Below are 24,807 nucleotides of genomic sequence, written 5' to 3'. Positions count from 1 at the left end.
GGAAGATCATTTTATCTAGTTTGGCATTCTTTATTTCTCACTTTCTGAGAACTTAGAAAATCTACTGTTTTATTTAGCATCATTATTATTGACTGCCTGTATCATCCTCTGACCTTACAATCCCACCTCAAGCAGGCAGTATCTTCCTTTTCTGGATAAAAACACAAGGTTTCGAAATGACTGAGTGTCCTGGGTTTTGGCAACTGATGAATCTTGATTATGGTTTTGCCATTAACTTAGCTGTGTGGTCTGGGGCAAGTAACTTAACTTCTCTGAGCTCTAGCTCCCTCATCTGTTAAATGGCAATAAAGGGGGGCCTGGGTGGCTCAGTGGGTTGGGCCTCTGCCTTCGGCTCAGGTCATGATCTCAGGGTCCTGGAATCGAGCCCCACATCACGCTCTCTGCTCAGCGGGGAGCCTGCTTCCCCGTCTCCCTCTGCCTGCCTCTCTGCCTACTTGTGATCTCTTTTTCTCTGCCAAATAAATAAATAAAATCTTTAATAAATAAATAAGTGGCAATAAAGACACCTGCCTTCTTGTGTTGTTAGAAGAATTCAAAGCAGATAAAATATGCAAAGTGCTTACTACAGAGCCTATGAATAATGAATTATTAAAAAGTGACACAATTATCATTATTTGAAGAATCTGGACTTGGCCCTGGATCCCTTGTACTCTTAACACTTGGACATCATCTCTCTGCTGCTGAAAACAGTTGATACCAAACATTTCTTAGTACTGAATCCATATAATTTACAAAAATTACAGTATCATAGCTAAAAACCTTGCTTACTTCATAATTTGCATAATTTAGAACAGTTTCCCTCCCTACTGACAAAGTCTTTTGGGTGGACAGTTCTCTTGACCTGTCGGAATGGCATGGCCTCGAGGCCATAAGGTAGACAAAACAAAATAAAAACACAGCTTATAATTCACTTGGTGCTCTAACATGGGAATTAGGTGATTTTTAAATTTTTTGAATTTTAACTTGTTACTTCCAATGTTGTACATCCTAACATTTAAAAACAATTAAATAACAATTTCCTCAAACAAATAATTCACTCTCACCTAGTCACAACCCTACTGCACAAATTTCAACAATTTGGTAAAAATATAATGTTGAGCATGGAAAGTATGGGCTTGGGGGATGGGCAAGTCTCTTTAGCTATGTAGGCTGGTGTCAGTGACTTGGTTTCCCTAAAGCTTGGATTTATTCCTCTGTAAAATGGTAAAGATTACAGGAATTCCTACTTAAGTTTTGATGTTTCGATAAGATGCGTCCTTCAAAGCGATTTTGTTACTGAATCTGACTTAACGTAGAGTATAAATAACAAATATTGGAGGATTCATGTCACCAGAAACCACCCAGCAGTTGGGACATCTGGTTCAGCCTCATGGAGAACTTGGCACTGGAAGGTGAAGTAAATTTTTGTTAAAGAGAGAGAGAAAGAGAGAGAAAGAGAGAGACAGGTGGAGAAAATGTGGGGAAGCAGGTGGCAATGCGCAGGTCACATGGGGAGAATTCTGACTGGGTACTTTTAAGGGAATAGTGGAAAATACAGTTGGAAACACAGAGAAAAGCTGGTGGAGACCCTTAAATGTCAGACTAAGGAACCATGGCTTGAGGCAAGGGCACTGAACTACTTTCTAAAGTAATTTTATAACTCCTGCCTCTTTTCTTTCTTTCCTTTAATCCAAATCAGGACTTTCTGACTTTGGTGGTATATCTTTCAAATTAGACCCAACTGTGCTATCTCAGTGAGCTCTGACTGAGGACTACAGAAGACCAGAGTAAAAAGACAAAAATATTGATTCATGTGGGAGGGGGGTGGAGGACCATGATACTAATAATAGCTAAATACCCTTTTTCTCAAAATGCTACATCTTGGTGCTAAGTTCCCTACATGGCTTATCTCTTTTAACTGTTGTGGCAAGTGTGAATAATGGGAAAATGTGCTCAGCACTATTGATATCCCCATTTTACAGAAGAAGAAACCGAGGTTCAGAAAGGTTTAGTCACTTGTCTGAGGTCACACAGCCAGTAGGCAGCAGAGGCCGAGTTGAAACCTTCAGCTACTTGACTACAATGCTTATGTTTTAATTCCCTACTTTTCAGAAATCCTGGTTCTTGAATTCCATTTCTACCACTAATGGCAGTGGCCGGGTGGGATTGCCATTTAGTGAGATGAGGAAGCCTGTGGAGGACACAGGTAGGCACGCTGTTGCTTGCTGTGAGGTGTGGGAGAGGAGCCCAGTGTTGCCCATGCTGGGCAGACCTTCCAATGGACATGTCGAGACTCAAGGACCCATGTCAAGAGGCGGCTGGATACTTAAGGCTCGACTTTCGGGGTGGGTCTAGGCTACAGACATGAATTTGGGACTTGTCAGTCGACAGCTGTATATTGAACCCTTAGGACAGGGGGGGTGTCTCTATGGAAGGAAGTGTCGTCAGAGAAGATGTCTAAGAATGAAAGTCTGGGGAACTCCGAAGTTTAGAGGATAAGATCCAGTAAAGGGGATTAAGGAACTGCGGGCAGTGTTGGGGGAGGGCCCAGGTGAGGAGCGGTGCCTGATGTGACTGGCAAGGCCAGTGCGACAGGACTGACACGCAAGGGGTTTGGCGGCCATGATGAGGGTTTGGGGAGGTGCGACGTCATGGCCACTTCGACATGAACAGTTTTTGTGGAGGATAAAAGCCTGAATGAAGTGAGTTCCAGAGAGAAAAGGACACAAGGAAGCAAACCCATGGAGTCTCTTTCTTAATATCTATAGCCAGAATGAATTTGAGGACTGGTGTCACTTCTCATCACATCCCTTTAACAAATCTCATCTCTTACTATTAAAATAATATGATCTTTGAAGGACTAGACTGTGATTTATCTTTTACATGCTTTGCCAAGGTTGGTATTTAAATAACATTTGGAGAATTTGGTTAAACTTTTAAAGAAAGGCATATTTCTTGTTTAAGTCTCCTGAATCTGTGGTAACAGGTTAACCACCGCGCCCCCCCCCCCCCCCCCGCCAACCACCACCTTTCAAAGACCCTTTTGGAATTATTGGTTGGCAACAGACATACAGTGTTTGGTTTCTTGGTTAATGGATAAAGATCAAATTCTCATTATAGGACTTTTTTTTTTTTTTTTTTGCAATGAATCTCTTAAATGCATATCTTATAACTCTGGTCCAATTGTTGAAGGGCTAGAAAATTTAAAAAAAAATCTCGTTGTCCCTGCCAACACGTTGGTTTGTGTGAATCACAGCTCAGTGAAACCTTTCAAGCATATAATTTATCTTTTCTTTGGCCTATGTAGTAAATGCTTCATTTGTTCATGAATTCTGGCCTTGTTTTAATTATGCTATGCTCTGAATGTAGTTTTATGAGGCACAAAAATAAGATTGTCATTCTGAAAACACAGAAGATTTGTGTGCTTCTCCCAGAATGAAATGGTGGCATCTTTCTCCCAATTCACAGCTCTGCAGGTTTGTGGTTGGAATTCCAATCCAGGAAGAAGCATGCAGTGAGTCTGGGGGGAAAGGTTTGTGTGGGTGGGAGGGAGGGGCAGCTGACACGGCTGAGCCCAGCGCATAGTCTACACTGAGAATCCGGAATCAGTACACTGATGGCCATTTATGCATAATGCGGGACTCCCACCAAGAAAGCCACGGATGGAGAAGTTTTGTTCGTGTTACTTTCTGAGAGCTCATTCCCTCATTATGCTCACGGAAGAATTGATTCCTCCCCCTCCCCCCACCCAATACAGACCATGCAGCCGGTGGTCGGATGAGACATCTCAATAATCAGAAGGCTGTTTTCAAAGCCTTTGCAGACAGATGGATTTGAGTTTCCGCACGTTCACAGACTGAAGGAGACATAAATGACTACCTCCTGGTTTTCCGTGTTTTATATGCGTATAGTGCAGTGTGGGCCCTCAATACTCAGATTCCAGTGATATGCCGCTAAAAACATGGGCATCTGTAGTGTGACAAAACCAAATGCAAACCTCACTGGTGAATCTGAGGGAGTCAACTCACTTTTTTTCAAAAGGGGGTAAGATTAAATTCGTGTGTCTTCTGGGAGGTCCCTGTGACTTTCAAATATCATCCACAGGCTAGACTCTACCAGACACTTGCCATGCTCCCAGCATAAGTCCCCATCTTCTGAATCAAATCTCATTTTGGAACTCATTCCACTCAAATTCAGGTGCTGGTCCTAAGAGCCTTTCATAAAAAAAAGCTGAGTGGATAGATTCCAACTCTAGAGTGTCCTGCAGTTTTCTTAGGCTAGGAATGGACTGGTTGCTTTGGACTTCTATAGTTAAAAACGTTCAAGGGTCAGGTATCAGATCCTAAACTGGTTTTCTTAATTAAGGTGGGGGGGATTTGGAGGAATCACTAGACACCTGCCCCAAGACAGGCAAAGCTCAGTCCTTCATCTGCTTCCCATAAATAATTCCATCTTTTCCTGACTCGGGCAATGGGTTGGCTTTGGATGCCCAAGTGAAGGGAACATGTCTTTATTCAAAGTCGTAACTTTCAAATGGCCTTAGGAACCAGGACCAATAATAGAACTCAAGAGTTTCTGCTCAGAGTCAAGCAGTAAATCGTTTCTCACATATTCATGAATATTGATGACTAGTTTCTAGCCCCAAGACAAGTAACTTTCCAGCTCCAGGTCTATACGTTTGCTGGAAGGTTCCCTGAGCCTGTGAGGCCAATTCTCTTTGTATCTGCAGCACTCAGCCTCCCCCACGGAGAGCACTTGGCGCCTCGCACAAGAATCTCAGGGGTTTTGTATCTCTTCTCTGGAAGGACCACAAAGTTCCCGAGGACAAGTGCTCTGTCACGGCGGTCCCTCTAGCCTTGTCACACCTGTAGCTGGCAGGGTCACACTCAGTAAGATGGGATGCCCAGATGCGTTTGAAGACCTACTTTGAGTTATGCAGAAAGCTCTTCAGTTGGCCCTGAGCTGGAGCATTCAGGAAGCGGCCATTTGAAGGATAGTTTTTTAAACTTTTGAAAGAGAGTCTGAAAATCAGTTCTTGGCATAGAAATTCACAGAAGCAGCAAGAATGCTGATAGTAAGAACCTGAACACACGCCTGACTGTCTTTCCCCAGTTCTAACCGTCCAGAATGTTGAACTGTTTCCTAACATTTAAAATATAATTCTCCGGGCGCCTGGGTGGCTCAGTGGGTTAAAGCCGCTGCCTTCGGCTCAGGTCATGATCTCAGGGTCCTGGGATCGAGCCCCACGCCGGGCTCTCTGCTCAGCAGGGAGCCTGCTTCCCCCTCTCTCTCTGCCTGCCTCTCTGCCTACTTGTGATCTCTGTCTGTCAAATAAACAAATAAATATTTTAAAAAAATAAAATGAAATATAATTCTCAACACCCTCCTGGGTACATTAAAACCTCAGACTAACTTGAGAGTCGCTTTCCTTAAGGAGGATGATATATGTAGTGTTTACTACAGAGCCTGGTATACCGTAAGTGCTCAATAAAAGACACCCAGTGCTATTAACAACAGGGCAGTGCAATCAGTTGTTATTTAGACAAATAAATTAGCAGCCATGATACAGAACCCTGTAATGAAAAACTGAGCCCAACTAATTTTTTCCTGCTTCTAACCTTACTACTGACTGCATTCCCAAATTTTGGAAAAATACTGTTATTTAAAAGCCCAATGACTAAAAAAACCAAGTACCTTAAAATACATTATAACAACTTTTATTTCCTTTTTCATTCAAGGAGTTCCTTTCTCAGCCCACATACAAACAAACTCTCTCAAGATAAAAAGCCAACGCTCTTTTTTAAGATCAAAAGAACCTGCCTTTCTTTGTGCAGGGGGGCAAAAAAGAAGGAGCGGATTCCGGACACCTCCTTAAAAAAAAAATCTAGTTTTTACAAAGATATGACTCCAGCTTGCTGGAAAATAATTAGTACATAAAAGAGCCTGCCCAGAGCTGTAAAAGCTCTTTATTTAAACCCACACTTTGGTGCAAAAGATAGTTAAAGATCAATCCAGGCTATTAAAAAGAAGAAATGAAATGTATTCCAACAAAAGCCTATAAACACACGGAATGGGGAACAACCTCCTGAGACCAGGCAGGGTAGTGAAGTCTTTCAGGGACCATTTTTATTCTGCTCCTGCCTTTCCCTGCAGACTCCATTGATCATAAGCGTCATCTGTCCTCCTCTACCTCTGATAAACGGAAGGACGAATTCATCTGTATGTAACTCGCCTCCTCTCTTCCTTTACGTGAAACAGATGTCACAGCTGTTACTGCTCTGCAAACAGATGTTTCCACCCACAGAAACATGGGGGACACTCCACCACAATGTGCTATTTGTTCTAGAGGGGTCGATGGCTTGAGACCTTGTCGGGGCCGCTTGGTGACTGTAGAGCGATGTAGGTGCCTTTGTCTCGGCCCCTCGGAGCCCCCCTCCCAGAGCTGGTGTTCACAAAGCGGATCGCCCCTGTCCAGCACTTACCCTTTCTGCAGGGACATCATCAGATGGCCTGGACAATCCGGAAACCTCCTGGGCTTGGTCTTGACGCTCTGCACCCTTGGCTTCCTGGCGGCTGTCGGCGGGTGCCTTTTCCCGTCCCTTGTCCAGTTTGAAGAGTTTGTCCAAGAAGCTGGAGTCCCTAGGCTTGGAGGGGGCCGCTCCTCCCAACTCAGGTGGGGCAGGCGCCGGTCCCCCAGCGGCAGAGAAGCCTCCGTCCCCGGCCGGGCTCTGGCCTTGGGTTTTATGTGGGTCGTGCCCCAGTGCAGCTGCCACCGGAAGTGCCACGATCTCACTTGGTTCTTTGTTTCCTGGAGCGTTACTGGAGCTGACATCAAGCTTCACTGATCCAGTGGATGAATCCGTGGCTTGGTCTCCAGTACGTCCTGGTACAGGCCGCGAGAGTGTCAAGAAAAAACGAGATTTAGCAGCTGGTGCCTCGAGTTTGGCCTCTTTCCCAAGCTTCTTTCCGTTGGCATCTGCAACAGCGCTGATCTCCATTGTCTTGGGGGAAGAAGTGGCCACATTATCCTCCTTGACACTTATTCCCAAGTCGACTGTAAACACAAACATAAACAGCGGTTATTCAACCCGGCGAGGAAATCCAAGGATGGATAATGGACTCCAGACGTTTGATACACAGAGGCCATGATGAAGCGGGGGCTCTGTGGCTGTCCACTCACTCTGCGAAGCAGAACTTGGTTATCTAGAACTCTGACCCTGCTCTTCTTGTGAGAGAGGAATGGGGGGGGGGTAGCGAGGAGGAGAGCCGGTTGGCTGAAGGCACACCCCAGGCACCGTACTAGTAACACTCGTGTTACTTCTCCGGTGGCAGGTTCGGAGGAATCTCACAAGTAAATCGTCATGATTTCACTGCAGAGGCAGCGTGGACTCTGGAGCTAGAACAAGGCTTCTCCGCCTCGGGACTATGGACGTTTGGGGCAGGATCATTCTTTGCTGTGCCTCAGCCCCTAGATTAGCCACGTCCCTGGCCTCAGCCCAGTAGATGTCAGTGCGCCCCCCCCATGCCCCTACATTGTGACAATCCAAAATGCCTCCAGACACTGCCCTATGTCCCCTGGGGTGGCAGGGGAGGGGGGAAAATCACTCACATGTGAGAACCACTGAGCTAAATTGTCTCTTTGAATCTGAGTTACTTAACCATCTTGTGCCTCAATTTTCTGGCAAAGTGAGGCAAATGGTAGAACTTACCTCCTAATTTTGTGATGCAGATTCCATGAGTTAAGGTTAGCTGTTATCATGACCCACAAGTGACGAAAGTGGCTGCCACAGGGCTTGGCCCCCGTCTGCACAGCTCCTGGGTGAGCTGCTAAGTCGCAGAGTCTGGTTATGGACAGATACCTGACCCCAGCCTTTGCGCTCTGTCTTACCATCTGGCCTATGTTAGCCTAGATTTTGGGGGTAGTGGGGGTAGATCCCATGTTGAAGGCTGGAAGGGCAAGCAAACGTCCACACAGGACGGCAAATTAGACCTCACTGGGGCATGGAGTCAGAAGCGTAGGGTAGGGTCCCGAGCTGCGTGAGCACGTGGGCGCCTCCTCCTCCTCTGGGGAGGGGCCGGCTTCCAGCCTCCAGCTGTTTCTGCTTTGACCTCTGCCTGGGTCTCATCGAACTGCTTTCCTTTCCCAGGTGCCTTTTATAAAGCAGGGCGATATTCAGGAAAAAAGGAGAGACCACGAATTTTGGAATGAAAGTTAAAGATCAAGATTCTCTGCTGATAAACTATGTGACCTTGGTCAAGTCACCAAAAATCTTTGAACCTCATTGTACAGAAGATGGGGATGATACTAGCTCCCTTGCAGCACTGCTGTGACGTTTCAGGGAGAGGACGTATGCGAAGACTCCGGCACGCTGCCTTTTCTGTAGTAGATGTTTGAGAATTGACAGATACCGCTTTTATTTTTTTGATTTTTTAAAATATTTTATTTATTTGTGTGTGAGAGAGAGGGAGCAGAGAGCGCGAGCCCAAGAGGTGGGGAGGGGCAGAGGGAGAGGGAGAGGGAGAAGTAGATTCCCTGCTGAGCAGAGAGCCAGACATGGGATTCGATCCGGCATCATGGCTTCACCGACTGTGTTGCCCCATAGCCAGTCACTTTTAAAATATGTTTACAGGAAGACAGAGAAACGGAAACGGACAGAAAAAGGGGGAGAATCTTTCGGTCTGCTCATATAGCTCACCAATACGTGTGAAACACACATACACACACGAGTACACACTTTTATTAGCAGTTGTTTTTGCCAAACTCTGGTAACTCTCAGTGTCTCGAGTCAGGAACAAACAAAAAGGAGAGACAGGAAAGGGAGAGCCGGACCCCTGTCCGGTGGTCATCACTGAGGAGCACAGAAGGGACGGTCCACAGGCCAGTGACAAGCAGCAGGGGTTCTTTACAATCTCAGATCCCAAGGGAATCCCCCCCCCCCGTCGGAGCATCGGGTATGCCCACCAGCTCTTCCTCCTCCTTCCCCCATGCTCCAGAATTCATGATCGTGGTAAACCTTGTACTCAGGGAGAGAAGGCGGGAAGGACAGCGGGAATACGGGACTTAGACGGATGTGTCAGGTGCCAAGTAAGCCAGTAGGCAGCTGAAGCATCACAGTGAATATAAATGAATCGTGGGGACAGTCCATGCCAGGAGAAGAGGAAACAGTTGACAAAAAGGCAGAGACTGAGATTCAAAACAAGGAAGGGCTTTTCAAAATGCCGAGAGCATCCGCCAATCTCTTTCTCTTTTGCCTCCCTTCCTTACTCTCCAGCCAGGAACCCAAAGAGCTAGTGGTAAGAGCGTTACACCCAGAGAGAAAGTCTTTGGGGGGGAAATAAAATCTTCCCAAGGACAGACTTTTAAAATCAAGGTTAAAATTGGCACCAATCATTATATTAGCTTCAGGTGTACAATGTAGTAATCATTCGATACTGGTATACACTATGAAGTGACTGCCACGGAAGGTCTGGTTACCATATGTCGCCCCTTCACCCAGCTGAACCCCCTCCCAGCCCTCTTGACTCCTCCGATGACCACCACTCTGCTCTCTGTACCTCTAAGTCTTGTTTCATTTGTTTTGCTTTTTACAGTCCACATACAGTGAAATCACATGGCATTGGTCTCTCTCTTGACTTATTTCACGTAACACAGTATCTTCAAGGTCCATCCACATTTTTGCAAATGGCAAGATTTTCTTCTTTTTTATGGCCAAGTAGTGTTCCAATATATCTCTATCTATCCATCCACACACATACATACACACACATATATATAGTCTTCCCCTTCCCCCTTCAGATTTTCACCAACACTTTTTATTTCCTGTTGGTTTTTTTTTTTTTTCAGTAGTCATTCTGACAGATGTGAGGTGATATCCTAGGGTGGTTTGCATTTGAATTTCCCTAATAATTAGTGATGCTGAACAACTTTTCATGTGCCTGTTGGCCATCTGTGTCTTCCTTGGAAAATGTCTATATACTTAGATTCTCTGTCCATTTTTAAATCAGATTTTTGTTGTTGTTGTTGCTATCGAGTTGGGTTCTTCATTACTTTTGGATATTAATCCCTTATTGAATAAATGATTTATAAATACTTTCTTCTATTCAGTGGGTTGCTTTTTCATTGTGCTAATGGTTTCCTTTGCTGTGCAGAAGCTTTTTAGTTTGGTGTAGTCTCTAGACGAACTTTTTTTTAAAGATTTTATTTCTTTATTTGACAGAGATCACAAGTAGGCAAAGAGGCAGGCAAAGAGAGAAGGGGAAGCAGGCTCCCCGCTGAGCAGAGAGCCTGATTCCGGGCTCGATTCCCAGACCCTGGGATCATGACCTGAGCTGAAGGCAGAGGCCTCAACCCACTGAGCCACCCAGGCGCCCCAGTTTTTTTTTTTTTAAGGGCCCAATATATTACTTGAATAAAGGATAAATTCTTTTCATCCAGGTATCTAGACTAGCCCTCAAATGCATTTAGAAATTACAACAGATGCAAACTTTACCTTTTGATGTTAGAGAATGGAGAAAGTATTTCTAATAACTTGTAAGAACTAGGACTTTCTAGATGGGACATTCCATAATAATGAAGGCCTGTCCTCCAAACTTGGGTGAGTGCATACTCAGGTCCAACACCCAGAGATTCTATTTCCTTTGCTAAAATGCTTACCTCCTACGTGGGCACATGATCTAAGCTAGACTAATTCTGTGGCTTTTGCTGAACCCATTAGAACAGAGTTACACTCTTTATGTTTGGGTTAGCCAATCAGTGGGAGTGCATCTGTAAGTGGTGGACTTGGCCATCACATTCACAGTGCCTGCCCAAGAACAAACTCAGATGAAAGCAGAGTCAAAAGACTGAGGGACACATAGCCAGTGACAGAATTTAAATGCCTGGATCCAGCTATGCCTGAAGCTGAAATTTACTATTATATGGCCAACAGATTTTTTTTTTTCATTTTTGCCAGTTTAAATTAAGTACATACTCAGTGATTTGGAGAGAATTTTATGGAATTGGCCAGTATCCATTTCACTTGTCAAGTAATAGCAAACAATCCTCTTCCTGGGAAGCTGTCTCCAGGCTCTTCAAGTCTGTCTAGGAGGCAGTTAGTATGGGAGGAAGGAGGGTAAAGAGAATGAAACAGGAGGAAATAAGTTAGTAGAAGCTAGATAGAAAAGCCACCAATGCTTTGCCTTCACAATAAAAGTGAAGGGAAAATATCCACTTCAGGAAACAGATTACAACTTTTGAGACCTTCAACAAACATTAGAAATGAGGTGTGTCCTAAAACATCGATTTAAATGGACACGTGTGCATACATGCACGCACATGCACACGCATACTCACACACATCCAATCTGTGAATGAATAGAAAGAAAACCCATTGGAGTTACAAGTTTTATAATCTTGCAAAGATGAATATTGTTTACACGCCTTCCTCATGTTATTACAGAAAGAATTTAAAAGTTCGTTCAGAATGATGGGAACCAAGCTTTCAGTTACTATGAACAATCTTGAGAGAAGTTCATCTTGAATCTGGTTGCAATAAAAAGCTTTCTCATAAAGCAGACACACAGACGACATAGCAAAGAGATTTTACTTTCCATGAAAAAAAAAATGTGTAAGAGTTTAAGGGAGATAAAAAGGAATCAAGTGAGAATGCAAAGGACAGCTCCCAAATACGTGAGAGCGTTGAAAATTTTGATCTTCTTAGTGCAGAAAATATATTTTGTATTATGTGTGTGGCTTTTTAAGAGAAAGTCGTCATAGGCAGACATGTGATTGAGAACTTATCGCCAGTGGCATTTTGGTGTCATTGTTAGAACCTCGGTTTGACTCTCGAATATGAAATACAGATGGTCCTTGACTTACAGTGCTGGGACTTGTGTTTTTTGGCCTTACAAAGTGCAAAAGTGATAATCATTCAGCAGAAACTGTATGAGGAATTCCGAATTTGGATCTTTTCCTGGGCCAGCGATATGCGGGTGACCCCCTCTAGTGATGCTGGGTCTTGGCAGCTCCCAGCAGGGTCGACAATAGGTACGCTGACAACCGTCTGTATCCTCACAGCCATTCTGTCTCTCCCTTTCAGTGCAACATTCAGTATATTTCATGAACCTGCAATTGTCAACACTTTATTACCAAATAGGCTTTGTGTTACATGATGTTGCCCAACTACAGGCTAGTGGAAGTGCTCTAGGCACGTTTAAGGTAGGCTAGGCTTCGTAGGTTATAGTAAATATATTTGTATTTTTGTATATTTTATATATTAAATATATGTATATGTATATATGTATAGTAAAAATATTTTCTTTCTTTTTTTAAAAGATTTTATTTGAGAGAAAGAGAGCGAGAAAGCAGAGGGAGAGGGAGAAGCAGACTTCCTGCTGAGCAGGGATCCTGACATGGGACTCAATCCCAGGACCCTGGGACCATGACCTGAGCTGAAGGCAGACAATGAACCTACTGAACCACCCAGATGCTCATAAATCCACTTCCAAAATACAATGGATTTATCAGGAAGTAGCCCCATCCCAAGTAGAGGAAGATCTGTCTGGGACCTGGCTGAATTATTTGATATCTCTATGCCTCAATTTTCTTATAAAATGAGCAAGAAAATAACAATGCCTTCTTCAAAGGATCATTATGAGGATCATATGAAATGTTTCCTACAAGGTGCTTACTGCTTGTGGGTATGTGGTGAGTTCTTGAGAAAAATTAGTGGGTTTTTTTGTTTTTGTTCTATCAATATATTATTACTATAATTACTATTTTATATCTCCAAACATAAATCACAAAGAAAAAAAATATTCTGATGGTTTAATCTACACATTTGAGTGCTCCGGAAAGACTTTTAAAAATAGTAATGATGTGAATTAATTTATCTTCAAAAATCTAAGAATCTGGGCCAGAAATGATTCAGGAATGTTTCCTACTCAAAGTTTCAGGTATTCTCAGTTAGAGCAAGCTGCCTCCTCAGAGTTCTACTACATATTTTAAACACACACACACACACACACACACACACACACAAAGTCTATTACAATATTTAGAAATTCTGAGGAAGGATTATCTTTTGGTTGTTTTTTTTTTTCCCCATGTGGCAAAGTTCAAATTTTCACTTAGTACAACTGCTCATTCACTGAATGTTTCCCACGTGCCAGGCATTATGGTAAATGCTGTCTGTAACAAGAAGCATTTTATTTATATATTACAGCAAATGTATACACTGGGTACTATCACCACTCCCATTTTACAGGTGGGAAAATTGAGGCTTGAGAAGGAAAGTCACCTTTCAGACATCAACCTGCTCTTAAGTGGTAGAGTCAGGATTAGAACCCATGTTTGCCTGACTCAAAAGCTCAAACCCTTGACATTTTGTCATAGAAGCAAGAACAGAAGAGAGGGAGAGAACAAAGCAGACAAAGTTTGGTTAACGGGGTTAGTGGATCTTCAAGAAACTATGCACAAGAGAGAAAAGAAGAAACAAACCATGTTTTCTCACATCTGGGAGACGATGGTGTGTGATTTTGTTTTGTTTTAAATAAAAGTTAGATCATGTCATTCATCTGCATAAAACTATCCAAAGATGGCTTCACTCCAATTAAAATCAAGCCAGAACTCTACCATGCCCAACATGGTAGAGCCTCAGCTCCGCCCAGGTTCCTCCTCTTAATACACCAACCTTATTCGCACCTGAAGCTCTCTGTACTAGCTGTTCTTCCCACCCCTCCCATCTTTCCATGGCTACCTTGTCGTCATTCAAGCCTCAGGTCAGGACTTCCCTGACCACCCTTTCTGAAGTCACCCTCCCACCTCCCACTCACCCCCATTTCTTCTTTGGGTTCAGCAGTGCCTTCCCTGCTCTCTGAAATGGTCTCATTAATTCATTTTGCTTCTCCTCCATCAGAAAGTAAGCCCAAGTAGACCGACACCTGGTCTGTCTTGATGACAGCTGTGTCCCCAGGGCCTCCAGTGGTTCTTGGCATGTAACAGGATTAAGTCAGGGAAAAGTAAGGCAGAAGTCCAGAGTCTGGGGCATAGCCAGTGCCCAGGGACACTGACTATAATAATGGTGAGAGTAGCAACCCTTGTAGTAACTGGTGATGGCAGAGGCGGTGTTCTTTCTTCTAACAATCCATTATCCAAATCCTCCTAGTCCTTAGGGTTACAGAGGGAAGCAGAGGCCACGATCATAATTTCATTTACAAAGGAAGTGTTTGCTTACAAAAGTTATTTCCCACTCAGACATCCCTTCCTGTGCCACACCGGCCTGTGTGTCAATATCCTGACCCATCCGGAGAAAGGACAAGTAGGGCGGAAATGTAATGCACATGATTTGCAAAGGGAATTGCAAACCTGGCAGAAGACGCAGGAGTTTGCTGAGTCATGGAAAGTACTGTTCAGATCACACACGTGGCTCTGTTCGAGTGAGAATCTGGCAGAGTTCAAAGAGTTCACGGAAGAAGACAGGAAGGTAGAAGGGAAACTAGATGATGACCCACTAAGCTCTTCAAAAGAGAATTTTATTTGAATATCAAAGGATTATAGTACGCCCTTGGGAAAACTGATGAAGACCTCAAAAAGTTTTACAAAAAAGACCCTTCTGAGGTCCTGCTGCAGGAGTCAAATGACACATCAAACAACTGTGGCTTTCTGTGTTATGCAAATGCATTTGTTGTTTTCTAGGTCTTGAAACAAGGATTCATGTGGCAGATACTTAGAGCATGGAGGAAGATGTTAGATTTGGAAATTTCACGGATTGATCAGATTTCATGCTTTTCATCTCAATATGAAATAGCCATGATGTCTTGGCCAAGAAATTCCAGCATAAATAAAAGAAAGGGGGCGTCTTAGAGCTGAAGGTTCTTGACTATCAGCTTGATACAACACATCTGCGCATCTAACGATGGAAATGCTGGGTTTTAATGTTGGGTTCCAACATCATGTGGCCAAAAGGTAATTGTTCACCCTCTCTCAAAAGTCAACAGTGATTTGCTAGTCACTGTGGGGTGAGACTCTATTAGTGGACCTCACCATTCCCACTCTCCTTTCCGCTCACAGATTTCCCATCACTCATGTGCTGCAGAAGTCTGGAACATACAAAGATAATTCAAGCACTAAGCCACCATTGCTCCAGTGGGAGCCAATAGTGTCACTCAAAGACACATTCAATGTTTGATTTTTTTCTCAACTTGATTATAATACACATTTAGCATCTGTTTACTACCCCCAAACAATTATCTCTTAATTCTTTTCTTTTTCTGGATGGATCTTCCACCTTCATGGCAAGATAACTCACATCTGTGACCCCGCATGGCTTGTCAAGCTTGGTTCACGTTCACACAGATACATACGAGCATCCCAGATACAGGTACACAAGGGTTGTGTTTGTGCTTTTTCGTTTTTACAAAAATTGGATCAGATTATATATATATTTTTATTGCTTTTATCTATCATTGTTATGGATCGAATGTTCATGACCCTACGAAGTTCATAACTACAAATCCTAACCCCGAGGCTGGTGGTATTAGGAGGTGGGGCCTTTGGGAGATTAGGACGTGAGGGTGCAACCCTGATGAATAGAATTAGTGCCCTTATAAAAGAGGCTCCAGAGAGCTCCCTTACTCCTTCCACTGCTTGAGGACCCAGTGAAAAGGTGGCCATCTATGAACCAGGAAGAAGTTTTTACTACACAACAAATCTGCCTCAGTCTGTAGTATTTTTGTTAAAGCCACCTGAATAAACTGGCAATCACAGTATTCCTCTCAGTCAATATGTCTGAATCGATCTTACTTTTTTTTAAGTAGTCTCCATGCTCTGCATGGAGCCCAAAGCGGGGCTTGAACTCACGATCCTGAGATCAAGACCTGAGCTGAGATCAGATGCTTAACTAGCTGAGCCACCCAGGTACCCCATCTTATTTTTTTAAATAACAGCATAATATTCCTTAGTATTCATATACCAAAAGATATTTAAGCCATTGCCTTAATCAATGACCATTCTGGTAGTTTCCAAGTAATTGTTTCCCTTTCTATTACAAACAATGCTGAGATAAACTTCTGTGTTTAAAAATCCTAAACTAGTGCTTTTTTTCTATGAAACAGAGGCACAGATGTGCAGCTGCGACACACAAATCGATGTGCACTTAATTTCTAAAAAGAGACGCTGCCAGATTTCTTTCCCAGAAAGGGCACTAGTGATGCGCATTCCTAGCAGCAGTGTGATAGTGTGGTTTTCTCCCACCCCCAAGGGCGGCGGGGATGGGAAACAGCAAGAACGCTGACCAGATACACAACATAAAAGACATCTTAAGTGGTAGAAACATATCAGGGGAGGTCACGTCTTATTCTCTCAGTGCCCTCTAAGGACAAGAACACCAAGGATAAGCCTTGGACATGTAGAGTGAGGCAGGTGGAATTCGTGCCCCATAGAACACTGCTGAAGAGTGACAATTATTAGTTTGGGACTCTGGGGACTAGGAGTAGCCAGCCAGGAAGCACTATGAGACAAGAGGCTCAGGGCAGAAGGACCGGGAAAAGCAGCCAAATCAAGAAGACATGATACTCTCCAGAGACGACACATGAATGCTCAGTGAGGACACAGAAAGATGCTCAACCTCATGGGCCATTAGGAAAAGGCCACCAAAACCACGACAGGGCACCGCTTCACACCCAGCAGGAGGGCCATGATGAGAAAGACCAACCATCAGCAGTGTTGGCGAGGATGCGGACCTATCAGAACCCTCCTATGTTAGGTGGTGGCGGGAAGGCAACACGGCGGAGATGCAGCTCCTCCTGCTGGATGACCCAGTAATTCCACTCCTGGATACACAGTCAAGCGAATGAAAACGCATGCCCAGGTGAGGATGTGTACACAAATGTTCACAGCAGCACTAGATATGAGAGCTGCAGGACTGGAAGCAGCCCAAACGTCCGGCAGTCAACGGATGAATGGATACCCAAGACCTGGCCTATCCAGGCGGTGGAGCTGTACTCAGCCACAGGAAAAAAATAAAGCATGGCGACACGCTGTGACACGGGTGAACTTGAAAACAAGGTGCTAAGTGAGAGATCCGGGTATAAAATACCACATTGCAGGATTCTAATTACATGACATATCCAGAAGGGGCGGACGTCTCTCCATAGAGACAGAAAGCGGATTAGTGGTGGCCAAGGGCTGGGGGTAGGGGCTGCAGGGAATGACTGAGCCTGCCCCCAAGTCTCAGGTTGGGGTGATGAAAACATTCTGGGCATAGTGGGGATGTGGTTTGTACTACCTCGTGAATATACTCAAAAGAACTGAACAGGAGACTTTAAAAGGATCAATTTTGTGGTGAGTGAGTTAGATGTGACTTTGGAAAAGGAAGACATTGTATAAATAAACATCCACCGGGGGGAGTGAGGTGGACCACCGAAGGAGAGCACGCAGTTAAGAGGAAAGGCACACAGCTGGCTTTTAAGCATGTGGAAGGATGCTCAACGTCACGAACGGTTAAATGTGGCCAAAGTTAGGAGAGCTACCTTCCCACCCTCCAAACTGGTGAAAAGGGAGGTACTGAGTAACCTAATAGGGAGGGAATAGAAGAACAGCCCCCATATATCGTTGGTGGCAGTGTATTTTGGCAATCTCTGGGGAGAGGAATTTAGTGATATATACCAAAATTTAAAAGTTCACAAGCCCCGTGAACTCTAATTTCTAATAATAGAATATCATCCTATAAATACAATTGCACTGAGTCACAAAGACACAGAACAGATACACGCTATTTGCTGGGCCACTGTACCCCTGAGAAAAGACTAGAAACCTATCGATAGGGGTCCAGTTAAATAAATTATCACATGCCCATCCTGTGAAAGGAGAAGTCTAGAATGGGACTTAAGGCTGACCCAAGGGACAGTTGGCCTATTTCCACTTAGCCTGGGCCAGGCTGGGCAGTGACAGTGGGGACTGTGACTAATGAGCCGGTGCCTGTGATGGAGGCTTCACCAGGCCGAGAGGGCCCTGCGTCCTGGAGTGACGGCACGCCCCGGGGGGCGTCTCCGTATTCCACAGTCTGACCCTCTGCTCAGCACACTTGGACCCCCCAACTTTTTAAGTCACCTGGAGATGATGTATCCCTCAGAGATCATTTTAAAAAGAGCTCATGAATGAAGCATATAGGTGACTTCAAAAGGGGACACAACCATTGGGGACCTCTTACCATGAGGTCCCTCCCTGGTGACAACATATACCGGAGTGCATTGTCAAGGGCAGGGGGCCTGGTGGGTCCAGAAACCAAGCAAGCAAACTGTTAGACTTAATTCGCTAAAGGTTTACTTGCTTCAAGCTGGGATCACCTAAAGGTGATGATCATTTTTTATTTAACGTTATTTTGTTGAGAAATGAAAAGTAGGGAGAGTAATTTTACATTACCAGAAGTGGGCAACTGTAAGATCTGCTGAAAGGGCCAGCATGGTGTTCATCCAGCACAATGTTTAGGGTTTTTTGTTTTGTTCTGAATTGGGAAATGTCATCTGAAAATTCTCACGTGGGGCTTTCATGGAAATAGCTGATTATCCGCTGGGGGGTTTTGGCAGGGCCTCTGGGCTCAGAGCTGAGAACCGGCTCTACATTGCAGCTTTTGCGCCTATGAATGGGGCCGGACTCTGCTTGAGTTTCCAGTCCTCTCGTTCTCAGAAACACGTGGCCTCTGAGGTCTTCTCTGCACAGAGCACATCTCACCCACTGATCTGCCGTTTTAATTGTTAAACTCCCAGAAATGTTTAGGGCAGCTTACCATTTCCTTGGTCTCCCTGATTTATTATTATTATTTTTTTTTTATTTTGGGGCAGGGCAAGTATTGGCAAATTCTTCCCAGTGTAGTAAGAGGATATGAAGAGAAGGTCTTTTGAAAAGTCTGCTGTAGGATTAGAACTGTAATGGAGGCCAGTTACGGTGTTTCATGATCTGGTTAAATGCACCCTGGGGAAGAAAAATGAAATAATGTGCAGCTGCCCCATGACCATCCTGTTTCTCTTTTTGCTGTTTGTCGTGCTTTCTCTGGGTCTCTCTTGGGCTCTCCTGGCCTCCCTCAGAGAGGGACAAGTTAATATCACTCATGCCCCTGAAACCATGTCGGATGTCTGCACGTGCTGAGCAGAAGATGGTGTCCAGGCTTCTTCTCAGTCCAGAGAGGTAAAGAACAAGTTGCATTTTACTCAACAGAAGCTGCTGGAAATCCGACTCTATGCACCCTAGAACAGAATGCTGTGCCCAGGCTGTCAGCCAGGGTAGGGACCAAAAAGTTCTGGAAGAATTTAAAAGAGAAATGCCAATGTTTTATTTTTGAAAAAAAAAAAAAAAGTGAATAAAGAATTTTCTGTGTGAGTGCCCTTCAACCATGGCTGAATATGAGTCGCTTTCAAAATACTAGTGCCCAGCGAAACCTGAAAAAAAGATTTCTGCCTGGGTCTTACCCACTAGAGCTTCTGATTTACTGATTCTAAGTAGGGTCTGGTAATGGGATTAAAAAAAAAATCCTCCCAGTGATTCTAATGTGGATTAAAAATTAGGCACCACCCCTATTTCCAGGAACAGACATCGTTGTAATGGGCATCTTTTATCGTTTCAGGCACCAAGTGAAGGGATTTGCAAGCATGATCTTATTTTCTCTTCATAACACCACGAGGTGGGGAAGTGGAGTCTCTTGTTTGAGCTCACAGAGCTGTGAAAAGGTGAAGGGAGGCGCCAGATCCAAGCAGTTCACCTAGATGTGCTCACTCCGGCCATACGTACTAGAGCACACCCCCCCCCCCAATCTGGAAAATACTATCTAAAATGCGAAGGATAGGGGCGCCTGGGTGGCTCAGTGGGTTAAAGCCTCTGCCTTCCGCTCAGGTTATGATTCCAGGGTCCTGGGATCGAGCCCCACATCGAGCTCTCAGCTCAGCGGGGAGCCTGCTTCCCCCTCTCTCTCTGCCTGCCTCTCTGCCTACTTATGATCTCTGTCTGTCAAATAAATAAATAAAATCTTAAAAAAAAATAAAATAAAATGCGAAGGATAAAAAGGTTGTGCAAGAGGTTCACTGCAATGTTGTTTGGAATGGAGAGAAAGAAAACCAGAAAAATGAATGCCCACCCTCTGCGGCACGGCTGCACGAAGGCTAACGCATCCACACCTTAAGACAGTCTGTGGCTGTCCAATAACAATGAATTACACGCTGTACCCGTTAGGCTGGAGGGAAGTACACGCTTGTGTAGCCCAGGGGTCTGTCCTGGGCTGGGCTGAATGGACATGTGGGGACGAGCTGGGCATTCCTCTCTTTCCTGTCACCGGGCTTCTTGGTGGGACCAGCAGGGCGGGCTCAGAGCACTCTGCTGACCCCGTGGTTAGCTGAGGCCAAAGCTAGGGCCGCAAGAGACAAAGGCAGAGCCTACGGGGCTCCTGAAGGCTTGGCCTTGGAATTCCTGTGTCATCCTTCCCACTCCGTATCAGGGGTTATGGAGGTCAGCCAGGATTCCATGCGAACCCACGGGAAGACCACAATGGGGAAACATGGATTATTTGGGGGGCGGGGGAGGAAGGGATGTGCCCATCTGGAGACCGTCTACCGTAAGAGTGTCGTAGGATAACTTTATCCAACAGAAATTCCCCCCTGGAGTGTTCGGTGAGAAAAAAAGCACTAAGGATCAGACTTCCCAGGGCACACCTGCCGGGGGGCGGAGGGGCAAGGAGCGTGGGGTCACCCGGGGGCGCCAGTTTTCGGAAGTCGCGGCCATGCACGGAGAGGCGGGACCGGGCGATGCTGCGGAAGGAGGAAGGCAAGTGTCCGCGTGGATGCGGCGTGGCGCAGGGCTTCAGGGGCACAGCTGAGCCCAGAGCTTGCGGGGTGAGAGGACACACGGCAAGGCTATGGGACCGGAGGGAAAAGGAATGTCTGGGAGTGAGCTCGACCCCCTTACCGCTTTTGAAAGACCCGAGCTGTAATTCTTCGAGACCGACGCTGGGCAGGCGCCGCGGACGGTCCCCCCAGGGGCCATTCCACCCCAGCGCGCCGTTCTCCGCTCGCTGAGGGGAGATGGGGGCGGTCCTGGCCTCCCCTGCGCCTTGGTGTGGCCACGTGACCTCGTCCTGGCCAATGAGATGAAGAGGATGCCTGCTAGCGCGCAAGGCCTTCTGGGAAAGAGCTCCCATTCTGTCCCAATCAAAGGGGGGAAGGGCGGAAAGTGGTGGCGCATGTTGGCCTTCCTCTTCCTGCTTCTGGGTCGCGTCACATGGGGACGTGGGGACGTTGGGCCCACATTCTCACATCTCGGGGAGCTCTGATTTTTGGTACTGGGGCTCCCATTGCACTTCGCCCAAGGGTCACTATTGGCAAATGCTTCTGTTCTCTTTATGTCAGCGCGTGGGCAGGGACAGGTGGCTCAAGTACGAATTTTCAGCCCCATAAAATGATTCCACTGATTTTATTTTTTTAAAGCAAAATTAGGCCATTCTTCTTTTGGGGAACAATTGACTAGGAACAGAAAGGGAAGCCATATATATATATATATATACATATATATATATAAAATATATATATATAATTTTTTTAAAGATTTTATTTACTTATTTCAGAAAGAGAAAGAGATCACAAGTAGGCAGAGAGACAGGCAGGCGAAGGGGGAAGCAGGCTCCCTGCCCAGCAGAGAGCCCTGCGCGGGGCTCCATCCCAGGACCCTGGGGCCATGACCTGAGCGGAAAGCAGAGGCTTAACCCACTGAGCCACCCAGGCGCCCCTGAGCTGTTTATATTTTAGAAACTTTGTATCTAGGTGAAGCAGAGACAGTCTCCTGTTTCTGGAAAATGCTGTGTTCTGGTCAATATAGCCTGCGTTAGTCTCTGCCATCCAACAGCGTTGAGGACTGAACGGTGGTTTTGTTTTTGTTTTTGTTTTTTTAGAGTGAGAACTAATGTCATAGATTTGATAGAAAGGAGTCACAGAAGGAGAAAATCAGGCATATTTATTTCTCCAAAGATCAGTGAGGTTCTAGGCATAAATACACAGGTGGGAAAGTCTCAGATGGTGGGAGGACATGACGGGGAAAGCTAGAGATGAAGGACAGGCAGCTCATCAGGCTCTCCGTCTAGTTTGCCTGTCTCCTGTATTTCAACCCATTTACTCTGTGCCAGCCACTGTTCTACACCTCCCACCAAAGCTAATATTATTATTACTCCCATTATTATTATTACTCCCAACACAGAGTCTTTGCCAAGGTTCCACAGCTGGTGGGTGGCAGAGCTGGGACCTCAGCCCAGGTCCATTAGATTCCAAAGTATGAGTGCACTCACACTGGTTTTCTATTGCTGCTATAGCAAATTGCCCCAGTTGTGGTGACTCAGAATAACACAAATATATTATCCTACGGTTCTGAAGGTCAGACATCGAAAATGCATCAGCTTCTGGAAACCCTAGAGGAATATCTCTCCTTTGCTCTTTACAGCTTGGAGGGGACCCCTGCGTTCCTTGGCTCAGGGTCCCCTCCTTCCTGTCAAGGCCAGCACTGCAAAATCTTCTCATCTGTCTCTCCTTCTGTGATATCTGCTTCTGTCCCTCTCTTCTCCCCAGGTTCCCCCTTAGAAGGTCCCTTGAGAGTACATTGGACCCACCTGGAGATAAAAATTATGCTAGAGATAATCCAGTGAACGTCAAACTGTAATGACAGCCTTTATGAGCATCAACATTAAATCCAAGCCAGCACAAGGAACTTTCTCCATGTGTTTACCACCTGCCAGGCACTCTTCTAAGTATTCCACATGTATCAACTCATTTCAGCCTCATGATGATCTTAGAAGCTTAGTTCTACCAGGAATGAATATTGTTCCCATTTTGCAAATGAAAGGACAGAGGCCCAGAAACTTCCAGAAGCTCACAGAACAGAGCCATAGTTCGAATCCCGCATCCTGGCTTCTTACCCTTCCTTCCTACTGCTATCCCTGCTTCTTAATAAGTCCCCCCAGGAAACGTTCCTGCAGGGTGATGAACTGTTGAATCGTCATAGGGAAAATATAGATAAAAAGAAGGAACACAGTCACCCAGAATCCCACTTACCTCTTTCTCTGGTGACTTTTCTCTATGGGCATATGTGTATGTATACCCCACCAGAGACGGACACAGATGTGCATCAAAAGATTTGGCCAGAGACTTCTGCCAAAAGAATCAAAAAAAGCCCGAAGAATCCTACTTTTATATCCTCTTAAAAACTGCATTGGATATTATAACTTAGTTAATAATCTGGGAAAAAAACAGCAAGATGGTAATAATAGGCTGCCTTCCTCATTAAATGGGATAATCACTCTGAAACGAGTTGCATAGGACTCAAGTTGTCAGTGAATGACAGGCAGAATTCTGACCTCAGAGGATTAATCTAAACTCTTTACAGATTCTCCAGCGGGTGCCAGATAAGTTGAAAGCAAGGCTGTGGGGGACTAGAGCTAAATGCAGGGAACCCATGACTCACCAAAATGCGATTCTCTGTTTCCCTTGTCATGCCTCGTTATTCAAACAGCGATATGCTATTCCAGACTGTCGTCCTGTTTTCCTGTAACCTGCTTCCCTCCTTTTAGGAATTCCTTCCATATATATATAATTTATTAATTGTGTGTGTGTGTATGTGTGTGTGTATATACATGTATATAGATATATCTATATAGATGTTGGGGAAAAAAGTAGAAAAGGAAGGCGAGACGGATCAAGGGAGGGAGACAGGAGGGACCTTTCTCAATTCCCACCCCTACGTTCTTTTGTTCTTCCTACACACTCCTTGCCCTTGTGCCCTATACTACAAATAGGGGAATGATCGTATAATTATGATAGAGAAAGAGGCATATTATATTCTCAATACCTCTCAATTTCCTGAGAACAAACATCTACAGTTTGTAAATTATATAAATGGCATGATTCTCATTTCAAAGCCTGTGCATCTCAATGGCCAGCTTTTACCCCATCATCAAAGGCTGCTGCTGTAAATACACCCATTTGGTGTACCTCAAATGTAAGTTTGACCCACAGGGTTTAAAGGGAGGAAAACTTGGGGCCTTTTCTCGTCCAGTGATTGCCAGTCCCGGCGGTGTGTCAGAATCCTCCAGAAGGCTCCCCACCCTAGCTTATTGTAGATAGAACCTATGGGAAGGGCCCTGCCATCTAAGCTATTAATAAACTCCTCAGGAATGATATTGTGATATAGAAAAGAAATACCTATTTGGTCTTCGTTCCCATTCCTGGCACAGGCTGCTTAAAACTTATCATATAAATGATAAGAGCCATGAAGACGTCTTTTGTTATTCATAACAAGCCAGCCCCTTTTAACTACCTCGGAGTTTATGTTAATGAGGTGACTTTGGAAAGCCCCTAAGGATGGGGGCCCAGGTTGCCAGGGGAACCAGGCTTGTGATTAGAGGGTTGGAACTTTCAGCCCCATCCCCCATCTCTGGGGAGGCAAGAGTGGCTGGATATTGAGTTCCATCACCGATGGCCAATGACTTAATCAATCATGCCTGTGTAATAGAGCATGCACAAAAATCCCTAGAGTACAGGGTTCAGAGAGCTGGCTGCAGGGACGGTGGGGTGCCAGGCTGGGCCATGGAAACTTGGTATCCACTTGCCCCCTCCACCCTCAGAAGCCCTCCTACATTGCCCTATGCCTCCCTTCCCTCTGGCTGTAGCTGAGTTGTGTCCTTTTATAATGAACTGGCCATCTAGTAAGTCAGCTGTTCTCCCGAGGTCTGTGAGCCATTCTAGCAAATGACTGAACCAGAGTGGGGCTCCTGGGATCTCTGATTTGTGCAGGTAAGCAGAGCA

At 45.1% G+C, this 24,807-nt stretch overlaps 1 protein-coding gene across 5 annotated transcripts in view; it reads right to left on the bottom strand.

Annotated features, from left to right (window-relative positions):
- Positions 1-24,807, bottom strand: part of BCAS1 (breast carcinoma amplified sequence 1) — a 93,687-nt gene that overhangs the window by 54,676 nt on the left and 14,204 nt on the right. For all 5 annotated transcript variants that reach the window (XM_032350300.1, XM_032350301.1, XM_032350302.1 and 2 more), the window contains exon 4: positions 6,483-7,054. In XM_032350300.1, coding sequence (XP_032206191.1) covers positions 6,483-7,054 — 572 coding nt within the window. The remainder of the gene's footprint in view (positions 1-6,482; positions 7,055-24,807) is intronic.

This window comes from Mustela erminea, chromosome 7, assembly GCF_009829155.1.
Source record: "Mustela erminea isolate mMusErm1 chromosome 7, mMusErm1.Pri, whole genome shotgun sequence".
In the NCBI taxonomy this organism is placed as follows: domain Eukaryota; kingdom Metazoa; phylum Chordata; class Mammalia; order Carnivora; family Mustelidae; genus Mustela; species Mustela erminea.
The sequence above is the reverse complement of the archived record's forward strand: the minus strand, read 5'-3'. Positions and strand labels throughout refer to the sequence as shown.